Below are 23,517 nucleotides of genomic sequence, written 5' to 3'. Positions count from 1 at the left end.
AACAGACCAATCACAAGGAATGAAATTGAAACTGTGATTGAAAATCTTCCAGCAAATAGAAGTCCAGGACCACATGGCTTCACAGGTGAATTCTCTCAAGCATTTAGAGAAGAGCTAACACCCATCCTTCTCAAACTCTTCCAAAAAATTGCAGAGAAAGGAACACTCCCAAACTCATTGTATGAGGCCGCCATCACCCTGATACCAAAACCAGACAAAGATACTACAAAAAAAGAAAGTTACAGACCAATATCAATGATGAATACTGATGCAAAAATCCTCAACAAAATACTAGCAAAAAGAATCCAACAACACATTAAAAGGATCACACACCATGATCAAGTGGGATTTATTCCAGGAATGCAAGGATTCTTCAATATATGCAAATCAATCAATGTGATACACCATATTAAGAAATTGAAGAATAAAAACCATATGATCATCTCAATAAATGTAGAAAAAGCTTTTGACAAAATTCAACACCCATTTATGATAAAAACTCTCCAGAAAGTGGGCATAGAGGTAACCTACCTCAACATAATAAAAGCCATATATGACAAACCCACAGCAAACATCATTCTCAATGGTGAAAAAATGAAAGCATTTCCTCTAAAATCAGGAACAAGACAAGGATATCCACTCTCACCATTATTACTCAACATAGTTTTGGAAGTCCTAGCCATGGCAATCAGAGAAGAAAAAGAAATAAAAGGAATACAAATTGGAAAAGAAAAAGTAAAACTCACTGTTTGCAGATGACATACTATACGGAGAGAATCCTAAAGATGTGAGCAGAAAACTAGTAGAGTTAATGAATGAATCTGGTAAAGTTGCAGGATACAAACTTAATGCACAGAAATATCCTGCATTCCTATAAACTAACAATAAAAGATCAGAAAGAGAAATTAAGGAAATAATTCCATTCACCACTGCAACAAATAGAATAAAATACCTAGGAATAAACCTTCCTAAGGAGTTAAAAGACCTGTACTCTGAAAACTATAAGACACTGATGAAAGAAATCAAAGATGACACAAACAGATGCAGAGATATACCATGTTCTTGGATTGGAAGAGTCAATATTGTGAAAAGGACTGTACTACCCAAGGCAATCCTACAGGTTCAATGCAATATCAATAAGCTAAAGAAGAAAAATTACATGATCATATCAATAGATGCAGAAAAAGCATATGAAATAGATCCAAATGCCCATTCATGATTAAAACTCTCAGGAGACTAGAAATAGAGTGGGACATCAATTTGATAAAGACTATCTTCTACAGCCTACAGCTAACATCATACCTAACCATGATAAACTCAAAACTTTCCCACTAAGATCAGGAACAAAGTAAGGATGCTCCCTCTCACCACTGCTTTTCAACATCACAATAAAAGTCCTAACTAATACCATAGGACAAGCAAAGGAAATAGAACTAATAAATGATTACAACGAAGTTGCCAGATACAAGGTTAACACACGAGAGTTCATTGCTTTCCCATATACCAGCAATGAACAAGTGGAATTTAAATTAAAAATAAAATACAATTAACATTAGCACGCCCCCCCCAATGAAATACTTTGGTATAAATCTAACAAAATATGTACAAGATCTATATGAGAACCCAATCACTCCTAAGCACTTCTACCTCTACCAGCCGGTTCCTTACGCCGTCTCCTTTCCTGATTACTACAACAGATTTCTAGCTGGTCTCTGCTTCTACTCTACCCTCACTGTAGCCAGGGTAATCCTGAAATCAGATTGTGCCTCTCTCTCCTTCGTTCAAAACTCCACCTCACTATGAGTAAAGCCAACATTTTCACAATGGTCTCTAAGGTCCTGGTGTTCTGGTTCCCAACAACCTCTCCGACCTCATCTTCTACCACACACTCCATGCTTACTCTGCTGTAACCTTGTGGCTTCCTTGCTGTTCCTTAAACAAGGTCCCATCCCAGGAACTCTGTACTGCTATTTACTCTTTCCCTAAATATCCAAAAGGGTCAGCACTTACCTCCTCCATGTCTAATATCATCTAATAGGAACACCATCTCCATCTCTGAATACCCTATCTAAAACAGTAACAGTCCTAATCACACATTCCACAACACTCTTCTATTTATTTTTTCAGTGCATTTAAACATGTCCAACACCCGACTTATTTTGTATTTATCCGTGTTCTGTCTGTCCCACCCCTCCCCCATCTCCGCCCTCACCAACTATAACATTAAACAGAGGTTTTCTCCATTTTGTTCACTAGCACCTAGAACTGTGCCTGGCACATGTGGGTACTCAGATATTTGTTGAATGAATTAATACATAAGCTCATCTACCATGACTGATCTCATATACGAAATAAAAACCTGTCAATATAAAAACCATTCCTGATAATTCCTATGCTAATACATTAACCTGTTAAGTAACTACAGGTAGAATACTCAATTCAATTTATCCATTACGAATTTTTTTTCCAACTTTTTAGGTGTAGCATATCAAACAAGAACTTTATTGATAACCCCACTTTTTTCTTTTGCAGATAAACAGGATTACCGGTGATTATTTACATTACAATTATTCAAATAAGCAAGTTAAAAAAAATCACAAACTGCCAGAAAATTAACTCCTCTTCCTCAAAAAACCAGAGAACAAAAAATGGTTTAGAGCATGTGTTGGTAAACTTCCTACAAAGGGTTAGACAGTATAAACTTTAAGCTTGGTGGGACACATACATATAGCCCCTGTTGTTTATTATAACCCTTTTATAATGTAAAAGTAATTCTTAGTTCCTAAACATACAAAAACAGGCTACAGGCTGGATTTGACCTACAGGTAATAGTCTGCCAACCCTGGTTCAGAGAAATGCCCTGAATGCTTAGTCTGGTGTTTTATAGCATCCAAGATACATGCCTATATATACCTAAGAAAAGCATAAAAAAAGGAAAATTATGAATACAGCATGCTGGAGAGGTAAATAGTTCTCAAATTTTTCCTAAGTTGTAATAGCTGTATTTTATGTCTGAAAAACATATTAGAATAAATATTTTTAAAAGTATTTCAGAGCAAACTAGTAAGTGACTTCTAGATAATCCTTCTAATATTAAATACCCTTCATAAATTAATGGTTGACCCTATGACATTTACAATATCTTTAAAAAATAAACATCAAAAACAGTACCTCATACAGAAACATATGCTTATAGGCTTCTCAGATAAATTTTTTACAATTAAATCTGCAAAAGTTTTAGAATTTTTACCTGCCACAATATTCCCAGAACGTGCCACAACCTTGAATCCATCAGCTACTTTGTCTACACTATCTCCATGGGTAAGCAAAACAATTTCTTCCTTCTGAAGGCCCCTAATAAAAAATAAAATACACAGATAGCTTAATTATTAGATATGATTAATGGATTCTTTTGCTTTATTTTTTTCTAGCTTTATTGAGAAATAACATATATAACATTATGTAAGTTTAAGGTGTACAATGTGATGATTTCATATACATATATATTCTGAAATGATTACTACAGTAAAAGTTAGTTAACATATCTACCACCTCACACAGTTACCATTTTTGTGTGTGGTGAGAGCATTTAAGATCCACTCTCTTAGCGACTTTCAAACATACAATACGGTGTTGTTAACTGTAGTCATGCTGTACATAAGATTCCTAGAACTTATTCATCTTATAAATGGTAGTTTTTTGCTTTAGAAATACTAGCTTCTTCTGTGTGTAAATCAAGAAAAGAGAGAAAGTATGTAACACTGCAACACTGCTAGAATTTAAACTTATTCTGCCATTATAAAGCAAATAATAATAAATTTCAAAAAAGACAATCCATAGAAATTGAAAACTGAAACAATATATAAAGTTGTTATTTTTTTTTAACTTTTAATTTTATGTTGGAGTATAGTTGATTAACAATGTTGTGTTAGTTTCAGGTGTACAACAAAGTGATTCAGTTATACATATACATGTATCTATTCTTTTTCAAATTCTTTTCCCAATTAGGTTGTTACATAATATTGAGCAGAGCTCCCTGTCCTATGCAGTAGGTCCTTGTTGGTTATCCATTTTAAATACAGCAGGTGTACATGTCAGTCCCACACTCTCTGACTCTCCCCACCCCCAGCCTGTCCCCCCACCCCCAGTACCTGTAAGTTCGTTCTCTAAGTCTGTAAGTAAAAAATAAATAAATAAAGCTGGTAATATAACGCCCCCCACCACCACACACACACAATTTCAAGAGGCTATAAGATAATAATTTCAAAATTATATCTCTTTTGGAATTTATCTTAAGGACAGAAGTAATTAATGGCATGGATTAAAACAGATGTAAGTAACACTTATCAAATGCAATTGTGTGGACTTTCTTTGGACCTGATGCAAACAAATCAACCATAAAAAGATATTTTTTACATTATAAAAAATCTGAACAAGGACTTGGTATGAAATAATATTAAGAAATAAAAAATTTTAAATAAGCAAGAAGATAAAGTACTTTAAAAGCAAAAGGATGTTTTGCAGTTGTTATTATTGTCATCACTATTACTTAGGATTAGTGTAGGTTGTAACTGAGTACCAGGATTTTAGAACTGTAAAGACAGAAAAATTTTAAATCTTAACCAGATCTTTACATTTAAAGCCTCCTGTAGTATCACCTTGTACCAGCAAGATTCCTGAAGTAGTTCTCAAGAGTAGTCACTTGAGACACAGATCAATGTAAGCAACACTTCTCCATTATAAAGTAGAACAAGCACTGGATTTCAAAAACGTATTTTGGCAATGAGCAGCTTCAGTTCATAAAATTATTTTGGGCAACTCTGGCTTTTTTTTATTAATATCCCTTTGAAAACAAGAATCCCTGAATACAGATATACTTATTTTTGTTCTTTCTAGTATTAAAGAAAAGCCAGCCACAGCCAGTTCTGTGTAAAAACTGGGAAATCTCCATTTCGGATAAAAGTTCTTAACTTGCATTTAAAATTTCTGATCTGTCCAATTTGGAGAACACTATTCATTAAGAATTAATTTAAGCACAACTCAATGGAGGCTGTAAGAATATGTTAATAAACAAATCTATAAAAATAATTAGCACAGTTATAAGAAATGATAATAAAAACAACATGTGCACATTAACTGACATCAGCCAGTGTTTTACAGACTGAATGCAGTTAGGGAGAAATGTGATTTTTAAATAAATATGAAATTTAGTTCAAAAAAAAGTAAGTGAGTAACTTTATCAATAGTCCACCTAAATGGGCTATATCCAAAACATTGGAAAACCCCAAAAAAGAAAGCAAGTGACTAAAACTTAAGTCTTCTGGTCTTTCAGGTCTTTCACTTACTTTTTTTTAGTAAGGCAGAAGATAAATGATTCTAGAAAGCCAATGAACAGCTCATTCACCAATCTTCAAATACATTAGAGCTGCTGTACCTAATCTATTATCACCTAGCAATAAATTAATACATTCACTGTATTAAAGACAGTACACCAAGTATAGTTATGCTCAGATACAGTACAGAAAGTGAGGAAGAGGGAAATAAAACACATATTTAGTAATGAGTCCAGCAATGGGTAGCTTGCTAAGTACCCAGAGCAAAAACATGGTAGAGGAAGAGGTATACAAATGCAGGACAGTTTAAAACATTATCCATTTGCCACATCTGTCATACTAATGTTTAGAATCACACGCTACTGTAAGAGTGAAAAGGAAAAGCTACAAATGTTGGCATCACAATATGCTGTCCCAAAGAGGGGTTCAAGACTGCACAGGGGCTTTTAAATTATCATCACTGCATTTGCTGCTGTCTTGACACTCAACTGGAAGACAAATATGACAATTAACATCTTTGCCCACTACTGTGGACTTAATTTTGTCTAAGAATTACAGAATCTCCAATTTTGAAGAATAACATTCCCAGCTGTAAGTTAGTTAATCTACTAACATTCTTATTGATCTAAAAATATCTTTAATACCTGAATAACGAGCATGTGTTATCCACACTAATACTGAAGACTCCATCTTCTCTAACACTTTTTTTGTGCACAGTACCTCCAAATACCTTATTCATCATCTGTTCAAGAGAAAATAAATTGATGTTAATATAAATCAAAAGAAAATTACTCAATTTCTTACATTAATAATTTGTTTCTTATTTTTAGGATAGCTGTTATGTTTGTGCCCAAAAAATAAAGGAAGTCTGACAGCTGTAGATAACTTGGTGTTATTATATATAATTATAAAGTTCTTAAAAGGCATAGTTATAAAACAAAACTAGATTAATAAAAATTAACCTCAGGTCAAATTCCTAAACACTGACAAATTTTCCATTTAGGGTACTTTAATTCATCTGTTAAAAAATAGGGATTTCTTTAACACTTTCATCTGTTTAATTTTAAAGCATTTTAAAAGGCACTTTGAGCTTAGAAAGTACCTAGTTGGTATTAAAACCAGGCAGATATAAATTCCTCCAAACTGTTTAATCTTTGGCCCCAAAGGAATAGTCTGAAAATCTGCAAAAGGCTGTCCTGTTGAGATGGGATAAGCAATAAAATCTGTTCTTTCGGGCTTCCCTCGTGGCGCAGTGGCTGGGAGTCCGCCTGCCAATGCAGGGGACACGGGTTCGTGCCCCGGTCCGGGAGGATCCCACGTGCCGCAGAGTGGCTAGACCCGTGAGCCATGGCCGCTGAGCCTGCGCGTCCGGAGCCTGTGCTCCGCAATGGGAGAGGCCACGGCAGTGAGAGGCCCGCGTACCGCAAAAAAAAAAAAAAAAAAAAAAAAAAAAAATCTGGTCTTTCAATTAAATTTATTTGTTCAAATCCCATACACCTACAGACTTTTATTTTAAGTGGTCTCTACATTCTGACCCTTCTTGTGTCAATCTTCTTATTTATCACTTACATATGTCCAAACACCCCCAACACACAAGATTTTTAGGAACATTAAATCTGCATCGATAAAATCACTATAACCCATCTTGATATGTCTGTTCCACAACAGGTGTCATAAGATACCTGCCACAACAATATGTGATGCAGGTTGACCCAGCTCCCAACAGAAAAGTAGGCAGAGGGTTAAATAAATGTTCATTCTTGTGATGCACAATGGCATATTCTTCAAAACCATCAGCAAATGCTGCCTGCCCTCTACATTCTCCTCTTAGACATTCACAATTAACCTTCCTGCAATAAAGGTTTGGGTTAAGTCCAGCAGTTAAAAAAACCCTGCTAACCCTTGTTTAACCCAGTATTGCCCAAACTAAAGACTCATAAGTAAAACACTTTCTGCAGCACCTTAACCAACACAGTTTAGGAAACACTGCTGCAGTCTAATCAGTCCCCTTGCCTCCAGTCTTGCCTATCTTCCAGCCTATATTCCAGAGATCTACGAATGTCAGCTACTAAAATATAAATATGATTCTGTTAGTCCATTATTAAATTCTTAATGGCTCTCTATCATCTACATCTGGGTTGGTAAATTTTTCCTGTAAAGGGCCAAAGAGTAAGTATTTTAGCCTTTGCAGGCCCTACTGTCTCTGGAGCAACTGTTCAACTCTTGTTGTCGTTAACACAAAAGCATCCACAGACAATACTTAAAGGACTGGATGTGGCGGTGTTCCAGTAAACTCTATTTATGGGCACTGAAATTTGAATTTCACTTAATTTTCACATGTCACAAAATATAATTTCTTAAAAAATGTTTTTCAACTCCAACCATAAAAACCATTTTAAAATCATAAAAACCATTCTTAGCTTGAAGGTCATACAAAAACAGGCAGTGGGCCAGCTTTGGCAGCAGGCTATAGTTTGCTGACCCCTTGTCTACAGGATAAAGTCCAATACGGAACATAGACTTTTCAATAACTTGCCCCCGTCTAATTTCACCTCTCATCTTCCCTGTCATTCTCTACTCCAGCCATTCAAACTGGTGTGATTACCGAAGCTGACCATGTCCTCTCCCCACCATGTCTTCAGGTCTCTTCACAGTCCCAGGGGCCTAACAAAGTATGTGGCCCAGAGCAGTCAGTCATTCAAATTTGCTGAATGAAAAATGAATGTTTTCCTCTACACCACTCAATGAACCTTGTGCACCTCTGCCTCCTCTAATTTGCAGTTCTTAATTAGAAGACAGCTAAATGATCAAGATAACCAAAGCTGTTGGAACGCTATACAATTTAAAAGTTCACAGAGTCTAAATTAAGGCTTTTCGAAAGCCAAAGGCTTGAAGTAAAATTTAAAGCTATGTCACCTGTTCAGAAGGCTTTCATGCTTATTCTTGATTCCTGACTATGTATGCTACTTAAGGGTGAAAATACACGGAATTGAAAGACCAGCTAAGTGTGCGGGGGGGAGGAGGGAACAACTTTATGTAGAGTAAAACACTTTACTTTGTTAAAATTTTGTTTTAATATTCTATTTTGCCTTAAGGAAATGGTTTTCAGTAAGGATTCCTGATAACCTCGAGGTCCTAAATGCCTCAAAAAAAACCCCTGTAAGTCTACTAGGTCTACCACTCTAACTGGGTCAGCTTCCCTCTTATCTGTCTTATATGCCAAGGTTTTAAAATAAATCTTAGATTTGGGAGGGGGAAACGGAAGAAAATTCCACCAATAAAAACAATTTGACAAAACCTGTTGGAGTGTATAAAGAAGCCAAATGCTTGTAATAAAGACGTTTCTTTAAAAAAAATGAAATTATAGTGAAGAGAGAAGTCACAGTCTAGAAGGTATATGCAATATATATGATTGGCAAAAGTTTAGTATCAAGCATACATGAAAACAATCTAAAAAATTCAACAGAAAAATGTGCAAATATCACAAATAAGCTTTTACAGCAAAGCAGACACTAATGACTCATGGCAAATAAACACATGAATCTCAAAATAAGGAAAATAACTATTAAGACTACAACATGATGTCATTTAACACCTCTTCAGCTAGGCAAATTCAGGAAAAAAAAAAAAAAGCTGACCTTGTTAAGGCCTGGCAGAGGTATAGAGCAGAAGGAATTTTTTTTTTTTTTTTTTTTTTTTTTTTGGCAGTACGCTGGCCTCTCGCTGCTGTGGCCTCTCCCGTTGCGGAGCACAGGCTCCAGGCACGCAGGCTCAGAGGCCATGGCTCACAGGCCTAGCCACTCTGTGGCATGTGGGATCTTCCCAGACCGGGGCATGAACCCACGTCCCCTGCATCGGCAGGTGGACTCTCAACCACTGTGCCACCAAGGAAGCCCCAGAAGGAATTTTTATATACTTATATACTGCTCTCGGAATGTACTTTGGGGACAAATATCATTTCCTAGTGAAGCTGAGACTCAGCATTTCAATTAATGATTAGCCTAGAGAAAAGTCTGTGTATGTACAATACCAGATGAAGAGTCCAAAAATATTCAAGGCAGTATCTGTAATAGCAAAAACCTGGGAAAAGACCAGTGATACTAACAGTGGAATGTATAATTAATTTGTGCTACATTCAAGCCATAAACTCAGTCGTGAAAATAAAATTAATGAATCTCAAAACCAAAAATGAAAATATACCAAGTATGATTTCACTTATATTAAGGTCAATAGGCAAAACTAAGTAAAATATTATTTAGAAATACAATATTTATAAAGCTACAAAGAAAAGAAAGGGAATGAATAACATTTCAGGAAAGTGTTACCTCTTGCAGGAAGAGAAAAGAATGTACAATGGAAAAAATCATAGAGTTTTAAAAGTTCTACTAATATTCTATTTCTTATGTTGAATGGGGCATAAACAGTAATAGAGGTAAAGGGAGGAAGGAGCAGGACAGACTTTTTTCTTCCAAAGCAAAGAACTACCGGGAAGCAATCAGAAAGACTCTTGACAAGAGTTAATGGCAGAAGATGGTACAGAAGACATTGAAATAACTAAAATTTCAGGATGCCATAGAGGGGGCAAAGGTATATACCAGAGTGAGAACTTTGGTGCTAAAATTACTCAACTAAGAGTCACTAAGAAGCGGTAGTCCTTTACAAACAGCATATTAGCTGCGTGGTATGTATGTATGTATGTATGTATTTTTTATAGAAAGACAATTTCTGCCCAAAGGAGCAAGATCAGCCTATTCCCTTATACTACTATGAAAGTTCAGATGACAAAGGCAAAATTTTTTATGCATTTAACATAAGCAGGCCAGGCTCTGGCTACCATAGACCCCTACTGAATGACAGAAAAATGTGGTCTTACAATTTGTAAGGGGGTACTGACATAATGGAGAAACAGTCGGCCACTATCATTTAAATTAAGGGAGCATTTTCCAGACCTATTTCACTCTAAGTGGGTGCCAAAAAAATATCTTGTGAGACTCTTCCTTACAAAATGTTATAATGCCTCTCAATATACTAAAAACCATTTAATTACAGGTTGTGCTGGAATTCCCTGGCTGTCTAGTGGTTAAGACTCTATACTTCCAACGCAAGGGGGGCAGGTTTGATCCCTGGTCGGGGAACTAAGATCCTACATGCTGTGTGGCATGGCCAAAAATTTCTTTTTTTATAATTGTAATTATTAGTTGTGCTTTATGATTAATATTGACTACTAAAAAGGCAAGGAAGAGCAATAAATTATGTAAATACATTACATCATGGGACAAAGACATATTTTTTTTTTTTAAGTCAGCCAATTTCCAATGTTCAATCTGATCAGGAAACAGGCTCTTATGAGAAAACATATTAGAATACTAGGTGGGAAAATCTAAAAATAAGCTATTATCCAAGTCTAATTTATAATCACCAGTTGACTTTTCGGAGCACATTACAGGGGAAAAAGAACATTTTACTATAAAATTCTTGTTGCCTAGATAAGAAAATATCCATTATTATAGATTTTGTATTTTATATATTTTTAGTCAGCATTTCCTCTAAATCAATAGAAAACCATAACAATCAATTAACAAGAAGCAAAATCTGGTAAAGCTGTTTTGCAGACCAGTGATTTCTAATATTCTGCCCTTGTATCAAGAGTAGGAATAATAAAAATATTCACATTCTTAAGTAAACATTTATTTATGTTTCCTTCCTTTACTGAAAGCTCCAGAGACAGCTATTAGAAAATATACTGGTCTGTTCACTTTCTAACTTTTGAATAGCTTCCCTTTGTGCATTATTCATATCAATACACAAGTTTCAACCAGGTTATTTAAAAAAAGACAATTCACTGTTCTGCTCACTACTAAAATGAGGAGGATCCCAAAATGGCACCAACACCGGGGTCCTTATGGTAGAATAAGATCCCCAAAATAGCTTTCTCCAGTGTCTATATCTCCAGGGTGAGCTCCAATTGCCTACCGCCTCTCCAGGAGACTCTCCAAGATCAGCAGGTGGGTCTGACCCAGGCTCCTTCTAAATTACTGCTTCTGCCCTGAGTCTTGGAGCGTGTGAGATTTTGTGTGCACCCTTTAAGAGTGAAATCTGTATTTCCCACAACCCTCTGTCTCTCCCAAAAGTAAGCCCCACTGGCCTTCAAAGCCAAATGTTCTGGGGGTTCATTTTCCTGGTGCAGGACCCCTGGGCTGGGGAGCCCAATATGGGGCTCTGACCTTGGGGGAAACCTCTGCAATTGTAATTATTCTCCCATTTGTGGGTCACCCACGCAGGGCTATGTGTTTTGACTGTAACTCTGACCCTCCTACCCATCTCATTGTGGTTCCTTCTTTATATCTTTAGCTGTAGAAGACCTCTTCTGCTAGATTCTCATCAATAGTTGCTCTGTAAATAGTTGTAATTTTGGTGTGCCCATGAGAGGAGGTGAGCTCAGGGTTTTCCTACTCCACCATCTTGGCCACTCTCCTACATATACTTAATTGACATTATAGTGAAGACACCTGGCAGACACCATCTTAACAAAATAATCAAAATGAACATCACCTATCATGATATTAATTGACATCATGTGCCTCCTAATGAGATGCTCTGAGAAGAGCACAGCATTACTTCTGTGGTATTCCTGCCAAAAATACATAACCTGTATCTAACAATGAGTAAACATCAAACAAGCCAAGACTGAGGACTACTCTACAAGGTAACTGGAATGTACTTTTTTTGTGTGTGTGTGGTACGCGGGCCTCTCACTGTGTGGCCTCTCCCATTGCGGAGCACAGGCTCCGGACGCGCAGGCTCAGTGGCTATGGCTCACGGGCCCAGCCGCTCCGCTGCATGTGGGATCTTCCCAGACCGGGGCACGAACCCATGTCCCCTGCATCGGCAGGCGGATTCTCAACCACTGCGCCACCAAGGAAGCCCTAATGTACTTTTTTTAAAAATTGCCAAGGTCATGAAAGAGAAGGAAAGATTGAGGAATGATTCTAAACTAAAGTAATGTAAAGCGACATGACAACCTAATACAACACATGGTCCTAGACTGGATTCATGAATTATAAGAGACATTAATGAGACCAACAATAAAATGTGAATGGAGTCTGTGGATCAGATGCTAACATTGAGTCAGTGTCAACTTCCTGATTTTGATAACTGTACTGTTGTTATGTAGGACAGAATTCTAGTACTTAGAATACAACAAGTAACAGAACACCTTGTTTGCAAATTACTCTCAAAATGGTTAAAAATGTCATAATTGCAGAACTGAGTAAAAGTATACAGGAGCTCTGTGAACTACTTCTGCAACTTTCCTGTGTATTTAAATATCTAAGTTTTTTTTTAATGGACAGTGTTTTGTTGTAAGCAGTAATTTAGTTGCTTTTCTGAAAATCCCCACTGAAGTCAGTTCTGCCATACTAGTGTAGCAATTCATAAACAGTTGTAATATGAACAAATTATCTCATATAACTAAATATCCTACTTACTCTAAAGATAGAAAATACTAATACAGTAGGAGTCAAAAGCAGAATAAATTAACTCTTAAGGCAAATTCACAAATGCATATACCTGCATGCCATAGCAAATTCCAAGAACAGGCTTGCCAATAGTGAATATTGCTGGATCAAACCAGGGAGCATCTTCTGCATACACGGAATTAGGTCCTCCAGAGATGATAATAGCACTGTGGATTTAAGGAAGAGAGTAATGAAGAATCTCTAACTGCTAATTTTTATACAAGGTCTATGCCCTCTCTTGCTTGTACCACTGAGGGAGACTCAATACAGATTGAGAGATTTTGTTATGTTTTCACTATGCTATAGCAGATCCAGATTCTACCAGCCTATTAACAGCCTCTTACACAGCTTACTTTTTTTTTTTTTTTTGGCCGCAGCATGCGGGATCTTCGTTCCCTGACCAGGGATTGAACACGTGCCCCCTGCAGTGGAAGCACAGAGTCTTAACCACCGGACCACCAGGGAAGTCCTCTACACGGCTTACTTATTTTTACTCTACTTTATTGCAATACATGGAAGTTTATCAATTCAACAAACACTTGTTAATAAGTACAAACTTCCAAATATATAAAACCAATGTTTCAATCTACGAAGGTTAGTCTGTATTTGTTTTTGTTTCCTCATCAGTGGAGGAAGTAAATGAGAATTCTAAAGCGAGATGGTGAAAATACAGGTCTCCTGAGAGGTCAGGAGTGAAGCAGGTCACAGTAGGACAACTGAAGGTTTTATGAAGGCCCTAGATTATGCAGGGCAAAATACTCTACAATAAAGAATGGCAGAAAATGTGAAGACTTACCTAACTTTGCCTGTTTAAAACCTTTCCAATATTCCCAACAATTTTACCTGAGACCTAGGAATAAGAGCTAACACGACTTGCCTCATATGCCCTGCTCTCAGAAAAGTGGTCAGTATTATCACTTAACTACATTACAACTTATAGAGCATTCCATGGGTTAACTTGGGAATAGAACTATTCATATAAAGAAAGCTGAAAATTGAGGCCTATATTCCTCACCTGGCCTCTAATACAGCTAACTTTGATCCTCAGCATTTAATCAAAAACTTTATAGAACACTTTAATGTTATGATTGTTACATAAAAATTCAGATTTCTGGATATTCTTTAGGAAAAACAAGGGAAAAAATCTGCTAATACTGGACTTTAACCCTCACATGGCCACAAATAACTGGAATCACAGAGAGACTTGCACCTTCAGACTACTCATGCTCTCCAGTTTACACAATACAGGCATATTTATGCCCTTTAATCAATTTAAAGTACCCTCAAACTCATTTTAAAGTTTGAGTTTGCAGGAATCCTGATTTATCTATATTTCTAAAGGAAAATGCGTTCCAAGATATAACCAAAATCTACTTACAAACAACACTGGATTACAATTCACCTTATAATTAGTGGCTGCCTGCCATGCAAAACATATAAACTAAAATGCTAGACTTTAATACATCCAGAAAAATAATATAAGTCAAATTCATAAAAATTACTCAACAAGCTAATGTATTTTTAAAAAATATATAACAATAATTTAAGTGAGCACAGAAGCCCTACTCTTTAAACCTTGTATTGGTAACATGAATTTTGGTATACATTATGTCTGTCAGCTTATCTCTTGCAAAAGAGACTGAAGATAATCTAATCAGATGATAAATGTGACATCTTTAAGATAACAATTTTAAAGGGGAATGGGGCCAGCCCTAAGGGTAGATATGTAACCTAGCTTCTTAAAAATGCAGAAGCTAAAACTCTCTAAAACATACTTAATAATCAAAATCTCTAGAATTTTAGTATTTAGTTTTATAAAGGATAACCACCATGCAACTGCCCAGCATCCCTCATTAATCTGCTAAACAACTCAAGGCTATAAAGATTCTTAATACTATTAAAAAGGAAAGGCAACCGACTTAGTCAAGGATAAAACTCAAGCTGCCCTTAAGCCAATTGTGAAAATTCTTAACCCAGTAAGTCTTGAGAAGAGCTAATCACTCATTCTGAGTTTTCTATTTCTACCCTGCTATTATTTTTGAAACAACTTGCAATTACAAGGCCCACGAAGTCCTAAAGCATTCCAGATACCAATTTTATGTATTAAGCAAATCAAGGTTCTAAAAACAGGTAGGTTAAGATGTCTCTCAAGTCATAAACCTAAAATTTATTCTTGAAAATGGGTGGTCAAATAACTATCTCAGCAGAAAGGATTATAGTAATGAAGGCCACAGTGCTATAGTTCCTATTCTACAGAGAAAAGAAGCTATAGGTATAAGCAGGACCTAGAAACTGTTGATGATCAGGTAAACAGGTGACAAGAAAAACAATCAGACTTCTATTGCCAATATTGGTTACCCTATTCCAAAACATTTGGTCGATTAGTTTGCTGGGGATTTTTGTGTTTGTTTTGGGTTGGGAGAATGATGGAACTTGGATCTGACAGACAGCCATTCAGATTTCTTGCAGTTTTTGATTCCCTTAAAACTGGTTCTCACTGGCAAATCAAGACAGTTGAATTAGATAAACTTCTTATTCCAAAATTCTACAGTTTAAAAGAGATACCTGTTTTTAATCTACATCCTAAAACTAGAACACAGTTAAATGTAAACCTCCTTTTGCTGATTTGCAATTCACTCTATTTCAGAAAGAAGAAACAAAGGATAATGTATTCTCATCTGTGAAGTTTTTAAAAGTTAACCATTTCTCTAATGGAAAAACATTGTTTTTAAGAAAAATTAAACACATTATATTTTGGAAGAAATACAGCATTAAGGCTTAACAGCTAATTAAGGATATAGACTGCAGCTGCTTGCTTCTGAATAACACTCAATAAAAAAACAAACATTAATTCCAAGAGAAAAGACACAGCATTAAGCACAAATAGTTGTTAAAGGAAGAAGTTACAAGTTGGATGTCATTTTGACTAGTTTTAAGAGTACAAACTATAGAATTAGCCCTTAAATTAGAAGACTTCATAATTTAGAAACTAGTTTCCTGGAACAGGAAGCAAAAGAGACTCACTGTACACAGAACTCTCTAATTTAAGTATTCTAGCCATTATATATATATATTCCTTTGATCAAATGCTCTGGGATGAATGAATGAATGAATGACCATAAGAGCCAACTCTAAGTCTGATCCAGAAATCCTATGAAACATAAGATGTTCAAATGATAAATTCTTAAAACTATGCAAATAAAATTAATGTAATCTTTTCCTTTAATTTAAATTCCTTTTAATTCCCAGAGCCATGGGAAATTTCTTGTAAAACCATTCCATGTCTTCTTTTCTTTTTTTTTTTTTAACATCTTTATTGGAGTATAACTGTTTTACAATGGTGTGTTAGTTTCTGCTTTACAACAAAGTGAATCAGTTATACACATATGTTCCCATGTCTCTTCCCTCTTGCATCTCCCTCCCTCTTGTCTTATTTTCATTAAGTAATTCAGTGCCTAAACAAATTAATAATAAAATATCCTACAATCTAAGCTCAGCCTCCTCAGAAAAACATAAGTTAAAAGTCTACCGGAATCCTTGCTCTTTTACGGCAAATGCTGGTGTTTCCAAGGGGAAGATTTCAGACTGCACAAACAGTTCCCTCACTCTCCGGTCTATGACTTTCCCATACTGAGCACCCGCATCCAGAATGACAACAGCTCCTTCATAGTGGTGGTGGCCATCCTTAAGGTCTCCTCCGGAATTCTCCAGCTGCAAATATTAACACAAATGTCTTCTTAATTATGAAAATTAGAGCTACTTTTAAAATTTGTGGTCACTGTCAGCTCCAAAAACACACAGAAACTGTTAACTTAGGATTTTGAGTTGCCAATTCAAACACTTCTTTTCTTCAAGATTTTTATACATATCCATACACAGGCATAAATATAAGTTACCATTTACTGACTACATGATATAGTCACTTTATGTTTAACACATCTTATGCACTTATCCAATACTAGGGTAAGCATACAGTCCAGCTGTGCCAAAATAAAGTACTGGTTTATACCATGCCTGTTATAATGGAATTATTATTAATAGTGCCTCCTTCAAATCTCAAAAGCATCCCAGTTTGGGCAATAAATTATATGATCACCCTATCTAATTGTCACAGTATTCCTATGAGGGACATACTGATGAGGAACTGAAAGTTTCCTCCCAGAGTATATAAGCATACCCAAATTTACTTTATTAGAATTTTCTGTATTACCTGAGGAAGAAATATATATGCATCTGACCCATAACACTAAAAGTTTTTAAATGTCTTTTAATCTTATCTCTGACAAGTCTACATTGAAAACACTTCTCTGGAGAGCAATTTGGCAAAACATAAAATTTTAACTATATGTGCTGAAATATTTATCTGGAGGGTGCTAAAATATTTACCTGGAACTGGCTTCAAAATAATACAAGGGGGATATCCCTGGTGGCGCACTGGTTGAGAGTCCACCTGCTGATGTGGGGGACACAGGTTCGTGCCCTGGTCCAGGAGGATCCCACATGCTGCGGAGCGGCTGGGCCCATGGGCCGTGGACGCTGGGCCTGCACGTCCGGAGCCTGTGCTCCGCAACGGGTGGGGCCTCAACAGTGAGAGGCCCGTGTACCGCAAAAAATAATAATAATAATAATAATAATAACGCAAGGGTAGGTGGGTATGGATGAAACAAGACTGACTATAGGTCAACCACTGAAACCACTGAAGTTGGGTGATACATACATTGTGTTCACTTTAGTCTCGATTCTGTTTTTTTATATTTTACATAAGAAAAAGCTTTAAAATGTGTATGTACCCTGTAAATCTACTTGGAGGAAGCATATACAATATGATCCCATTTTAAAACATTTTGTGTAAAAGTGCAAGTGTATGTACATGTATGAAAAAGAATGTATAGACAGATATACACCAAAATATTAACAGAAGCAGTATCTGAGTACTAATGGAATTAAAGTAGGTGATTTAACATTTTTCTTTATGCTCTTCAGTATGTTCAAATATTTACAATAGACATATTTTTGTAGTTTTTCCCCCTCCAATTGTAAAATTTGCACACTAAAAAACCCTTAAGCAAGCCCCTTAGGCACCTGTGTAACACTTTCATCCCTCTTCCCTCTCCATTTAAGTGAATAAATACATGCAGACTGTGACTGCATAAGTACAGTCACAGTGGACTCTGGACCTGGTGGTCCAGAGGTTAAGACTCTACGCTCCCAATGCAGGGGGCCCAGGTTCCATCCCTGGTCAGGGAACTAGATACCGCCTGCCACAACTAAGAGCTTGCATGCCGCAACCAAAAGATCCCACGTGCTGCAACTAAAGATTCCTCACACCACAATAAAAATCCCACGTGCCACAACTAAAACCCGGTATAGCCAAATAAATAAATACATAAATATTTTTTTTAATAAATAAAAACAAATGCAGACTTCACAAACACTTCTTCACCACGGTAATGAAAAAAGCAACAATCACAGGCATCCACAGAGGAGGATTTGTGAGAGGAACCCAACCATAGGCCAGAAGGAATTCCTAAGATCACAAAATGAAGGTTTTAATCATAAGAATATCAAGCAATGTAGAATAATCAGATCACAGAAAACAGAAGTTTATAGACTATATTAATGCAAGAAATGCTAAAACCTTCTCCTTTCAGACCTTTACCCTTAGTCTTAGTATACGTATATACACACACATTCCCCTTTGAGGAATTTATCTAATTTTTAATTTATTTTTGTAAAGAATAAATTACTTTTTAAAGACCACTATGTTATTGTGTAAATGTCTCAGATTTAGGTCCATTATCACCTTCACAATTTTCAACAAATCCAAGTACAACCTGTTTTCTCATATTACAGGCAGAGTTCTCACTTTACGTGATTCTGATATGCAAGAATTTCATGCCATGCTTTATACCAGGGTTTAGTTAACTATAAACAGTCCCCGATATCATGGCTCCAATTTCAGTTAACATACATTAACATATAATAATTACATAAAGTACAAACATTGCTCCTCAGTCCACAAATCATCACATAAGTAAGATGAACATCATGATCAGTAGCCAATCATGTCCCTTCTCTCAAAGTCTACTGGTGATTAGTCACTGCACAACTAACAGCCAAGAGTGCAATTGTTCTGTCTTCTTGTTGCCCAGTGATAAATCCACATGCCATTTTACACATATGGATAATCAACGAAGATGAAAGTGCAGCAAAGAAATTAAAAGTGATATGATGGAAGTGAATTTCGAATCCAATGTAAATGGAATTATAGAAGAAATAGCTGGCCATGGCAAGGTTGACACTGCTGCAGTATAAACCCCTCTGAGATGTGCAGTCAGAGGAACTTAGTGAAGGCAACTTATCAACATCAATGAGTGGTTGTGATAAAATGGATAACAATGTCCCAGAGGAAGTCACTTCGAGAAAATACTTCAAATTAAAGAAACTCTTGGAGATATTTCATGACATTCAAAGTGCAAAGGATAAAATGTTGAAAGCCATCAAAGAATAAAAAAGATGTGAAGGGAAGCACTGTATAAAAAACTTATCAAGAGTAGTTTAAAAAGAAATAAAGAAATAAAGCACAATTCTCAATGTTTCTAAAGTTTTAAGTTATACTAAATAGTAGTTTCACTACTTCCCTATTCTTTATAATTAACAGTAAGAATATTTCAACAAAAATTTTTAAAACGTCACAAAACCATCATAATTTTCCCATTGATTATACGATTGCTTTGCATGGTTTCAGCTTGCAAGTCCATTTTTACAATCATTTTACTATCACACAGTGAGGACTATTTCTTTAAATCAACCATTTTTTTCTTAAATAAATTAGTTTTAAAAGAAAATTTTATACTCTTTTCTTAACACGTTTTAAAACTGTTCAATCAAATGACATCAGAGATCACTGAGGACACACTGAATCCTTGCCTCACTTCTTTCTACCTCAGCTATCAACTTGCCTATCCAGCAAAAAGCTTCAACAACTCAGGGAAAAGCAAAAAGGTCACCAGTAATAAAAGCAGAAGTTCCTTTCCCTGAAAACCTTGAATCTATTTACTCTTACTTCACACAAAGTTGTATAGTTTGATCATTAGGCTTCCAAACCTTCAAGGGATTAGAAAGAGCACCCTGAAGAGAAAAATAGCTCATTAGTCACATCAGTAGTTGAGACAAACGAAATTCAACATCACAAGACAGAAAAACCTATTTTATCTATTTATAAAATTGATTTAAAACTAAAGACGAAGTCTACCCCCCTCAAGTGACCTTAAGTCATCATAATAAAGTAAGTAATGTTCATGTATTTTATGATAGCAAGAATGTTAAGTAAAAACTAAACCATATTCAGCACCCTATTTAAGAATAAGGCAAAAGAATTTGCAGATACTATAAATATGTAAATGGCATCATATTTGAATCCTCCTGAATCTCCTCATATCACTGACCACCTGATATCAAAACCAGAACCCAAGACATATATCATATAACTAAATGACAAGTTATTCCTCCAAGAACCCCAAAATACAAGCTGATGGGAATGATCTACCAGAGCCACAATCCCTGGTGTTACAACATGTGTGTGGGAAGCAAACAGGAATCATTAAAGAAAACCAGAGAATTCCACAATGGCCAACAGGTAGTAGCTAAAAGGCACAGGGGCCAATTTAAGAACAGCAGCTGCATTGGGAGGAGGTGTGGCCACTCCAACGGGAGCAGAGGCAGCAAGAGAACCTAAGGAAAGCCTAAAGGGTGGAATGGGTTTAATTCCCCTGAACCTTTGAAGCTGACAGGCTAGGACTCCCTTCTGGGTCAGGGCTCACAATAAGGAGCAACTGCTGGGATCAGAATCAAAATTAATAGGATAAGCCTGAACCAAGATGGTGGAGTAGAAGGACATGCTCTCACTCCTCTTGTGAGAACACCAGAATCACAACTAGCTGCTGGACAATCATTGACAGGAAGACACTGGAACTCACCAAAAAAGATACCCCACATCCAAAGACAAAGGAGAAGCCACAATGAGACGGTAGGAGGGGCACAATCACAGCAAAATCAAATCCCATAACTGCTGGGTGGGTGAATCACAAACTGGAGAACACTTATATCACAGGAATCCACACACTGCAGTGAAGGTTCTGAGCCCCATGTCAGTCTTCCCAACCTGGGGGTCCAGCAACGGGAGGAGGAATTCCTAGAGAATCAGACTTTGAAGGCTAGTGGGATTTGATTGCAAGACTTTGACAGGACTGGGGGAAAAAGAGACTCCACTCTTGGAGGGCACACACAAAGCAGTGTATGCATCTGGACCCACTGATTGAAGCAGTGCCCCTAGGGTAGACTGAACAAGACCTACCTGCTAGTGTTGGATGGTCTCCTGCAGAGGCAGGGGGTGGCTGTGGCTCAAAATGGGGACAAGGACACTGACAGGAGAAGTTCTGGAAAGTACCCCTTGGCATGAGCCCTCCCAGAGTCCGCCATTAGCCCCACCAAAGAGCCCAGGTAGGCTCCAATGGTGGGTTGCCTCAGGCCAAACAACCAACAGGGAGGGAACTCAGCCCTACCCATCAGCAGTCAAACGGATTAAAGTTTCACTGAGCTCTGCCCACCAGAGCAACACAGAGCTCTACCCACCACCAGTCCCTCCCATCAGGAAACCTGCACAAGACTCTTAGATAGCCTCATCCAGCAGAGGGCAGACAGCAGAAGCAAGAAAAACAACAATCCTGCAGCCTGCAGAAGGAAAACCACATTCACAGAAAGACAGACAAGATGAAAAGGCAGAGGACTATGTACCAGGTGAAGAAACAAGATAAAACCCCAGAAAAACAAATAAATGAAGTGGAGATAGACAACCTTCCAGAAAAGGAATTCAGAATAATGACAGTGAAGATGATCCAGGACCTTGGAAAAAGAATGGAAGCAAAGATCAAGAGGATGCAAGAAATGTTTAACAAAGACCTAGAAGAATTAAAGAACAAACAGAGATGAACAATATAATAACTGAAATGAAAACTACACTAGAAGGAAACAATACCAGAATAATTGAGGCAGAAGAATGGATAAGTGACCTGGAAGACAGAATGGTGGAATTTACTGCTGTGCAACAGAATAAAGAAAATAGAATGAAAAGAAATGAAGACAGCCTAGGAGACCTCTGGGACAACATTAAAGGCAACAACATTCGCATTATAGGTGCCCCAGAAGCAGAAGACAGAGAGAAAGGACCCGTGAAAACGTGTGAAGAGATTATAGTCGAAAAATCCCCTAACACAGGAAAGGAAATAGCCACCCAAGTCCAGGAAGCACAGAGAGTCTCAGGCAGGATAAACCAAAGGAGAAACACGCGGAGACACATAGTAATCAAATTGGCAAAAATTAAAGACAAAGAAAAATTATTGAAAGCAGCAAGGGAAAAATGAAAAGTAATATACAAGGGAACTCCCATAATGTTAACAGCTGATTTCACAGCAGAAACTCTACAAGACAGAAGGGAGTGGCATGATATACTTACAGTGATGAAAGGGAAGAACCTACAGCCAAGAATACTCCACCCAGCAAGGATCTCATAAAGATTCAATGGAATAATCAAAAACTTTACAGACAAGCAAAAGCTAAGAGAATTCAGCACCACCAAACCAGCTGTACAACAAATGCTAAATGAACTTCTCTAAGTGGGAAACACAAGAAAAGAAAAGGACCTATAAAAACAAACCCAAAACAATTAAGAAAATGGTCATAGGAACATACATATCAATAATTACCTTAAACATGAATGGATTAAATGCTCTAACCAAAAGACACAGGCTTGCTGAATGGATACAAAAACAAGACCCATATATATGCTGTCTATAAGAGACCCTCTTCAGACTTACGGACACATACAGACTGAAAGTGAGGGGATGGAAAAAGATATTCCATGCAAATGGAAATCAAAAGAAAGCTGGAGTAGCAATATTAATATCAGATAAAATAGACTTTAAAATAAAGAATGTTGTAAGAGACAAGGAAGGACACTACATAATGATCAAGGGATCAATCCAAGAAGATACAACAATTATAAATATATATGCACCCAACATAGGAGCACAATATATAAGGCAACTGCTAACAGCTGTAAAAGAGAAAATAGATAGTAACAAAATAATAGCGGGGCACTTTAACACCTCACTTACACCAATCAACAGATCATCCAAAGACAAAATTAATAAGGAAACACAAGCTTTAATGACACACTAAACCAGATAGATGTAATTGATATTTATAAAACATTCCATCCAAAAACAGCAGATTACACTTTCTTCTCAAGTGCGCACGGAACATTCTCCAGGATAGATTACATCTTGGGTCACAAATCAGGTCTCAGTAAATTTAAGAAAACTGAAATCATATCAAGCATCTTTTCTAACCACAACACTATGAGATTAGAAATGAATTACAGGGCTTCTCTGGTGGTGCAGTGGTTCAGAGTCCGCCTGCTGATGCAGGGGACACGGGTTCGTGCCCCAGTCCGGGAAGATCCCACATGCCGCGGAGCAGCTGGGCCCATGAGCCATGGCCGCTGAGCCTGCGTGTCCGGAGCCTGTGCTCTGCAAAGGGAGAGGCCACAACAGTGAGAGGCCCACGTACCGCAAAAAAAAAAAAAAAAAAATCTTCCAACAGGGCTT

At 36.9% G+C, this 23,517-nt stretch overlaps 1 protein-coding gene across 1 annotated transcript in view; it reads right to left on the bottom strand.

Moving 5' to 3' along the window:
* GMPS (guanine monophosphate synthase) overlaps positions 1 to 23,517 on the bottom strand; it is a 93,997-nt gene that overhangs the window by 38,648 nt on the left and 31,832 nt on the right. The window contains exons 2-5 of the mRNA XM_059063809.2: positions 16,380 to 16,561; positions 12,903 to 13,017; positions 5,978 to 6,075; positions 3,251 to 3,354 (exon numbers count right to left, since the gene is read on the bottom strand). Coding sequence (XP_058919792.1) covers positions 3,251 to 3,354; positions 5,978 to 6,075; positions 12,903 to 13,017; positions 16,380 to 16,561 — 499 coding nt within the window. The remainder of the gene's footprint in view (positions 1 to 3,250; positions 3,355 to 5,977; positions 6,076 to 12,902; positions 13,018 to 16,379; positions 16,562 to 23,517) is intronic.

Source organism: Kogia breviceps, chromosome 5 (genome assembly GCF_026419965.1).
Source record: "Kogia breviceps isolate mKogBre1 chromosome 5, mKogBre1 haplotype 1, whole genome shotgun sequence".
Classification (NCBI taxonomy): Eukaryota; Metazoa; Chordata; class Mammalia; order Artiodactyla; family Physeteridae; genus Kogia; species Kogia breviceps.
The sequence above is the reverse complement of the archived record's forward strand: the minus strand, read 5'-3'. Positions and strand labels throughout refer to the sequence as shown.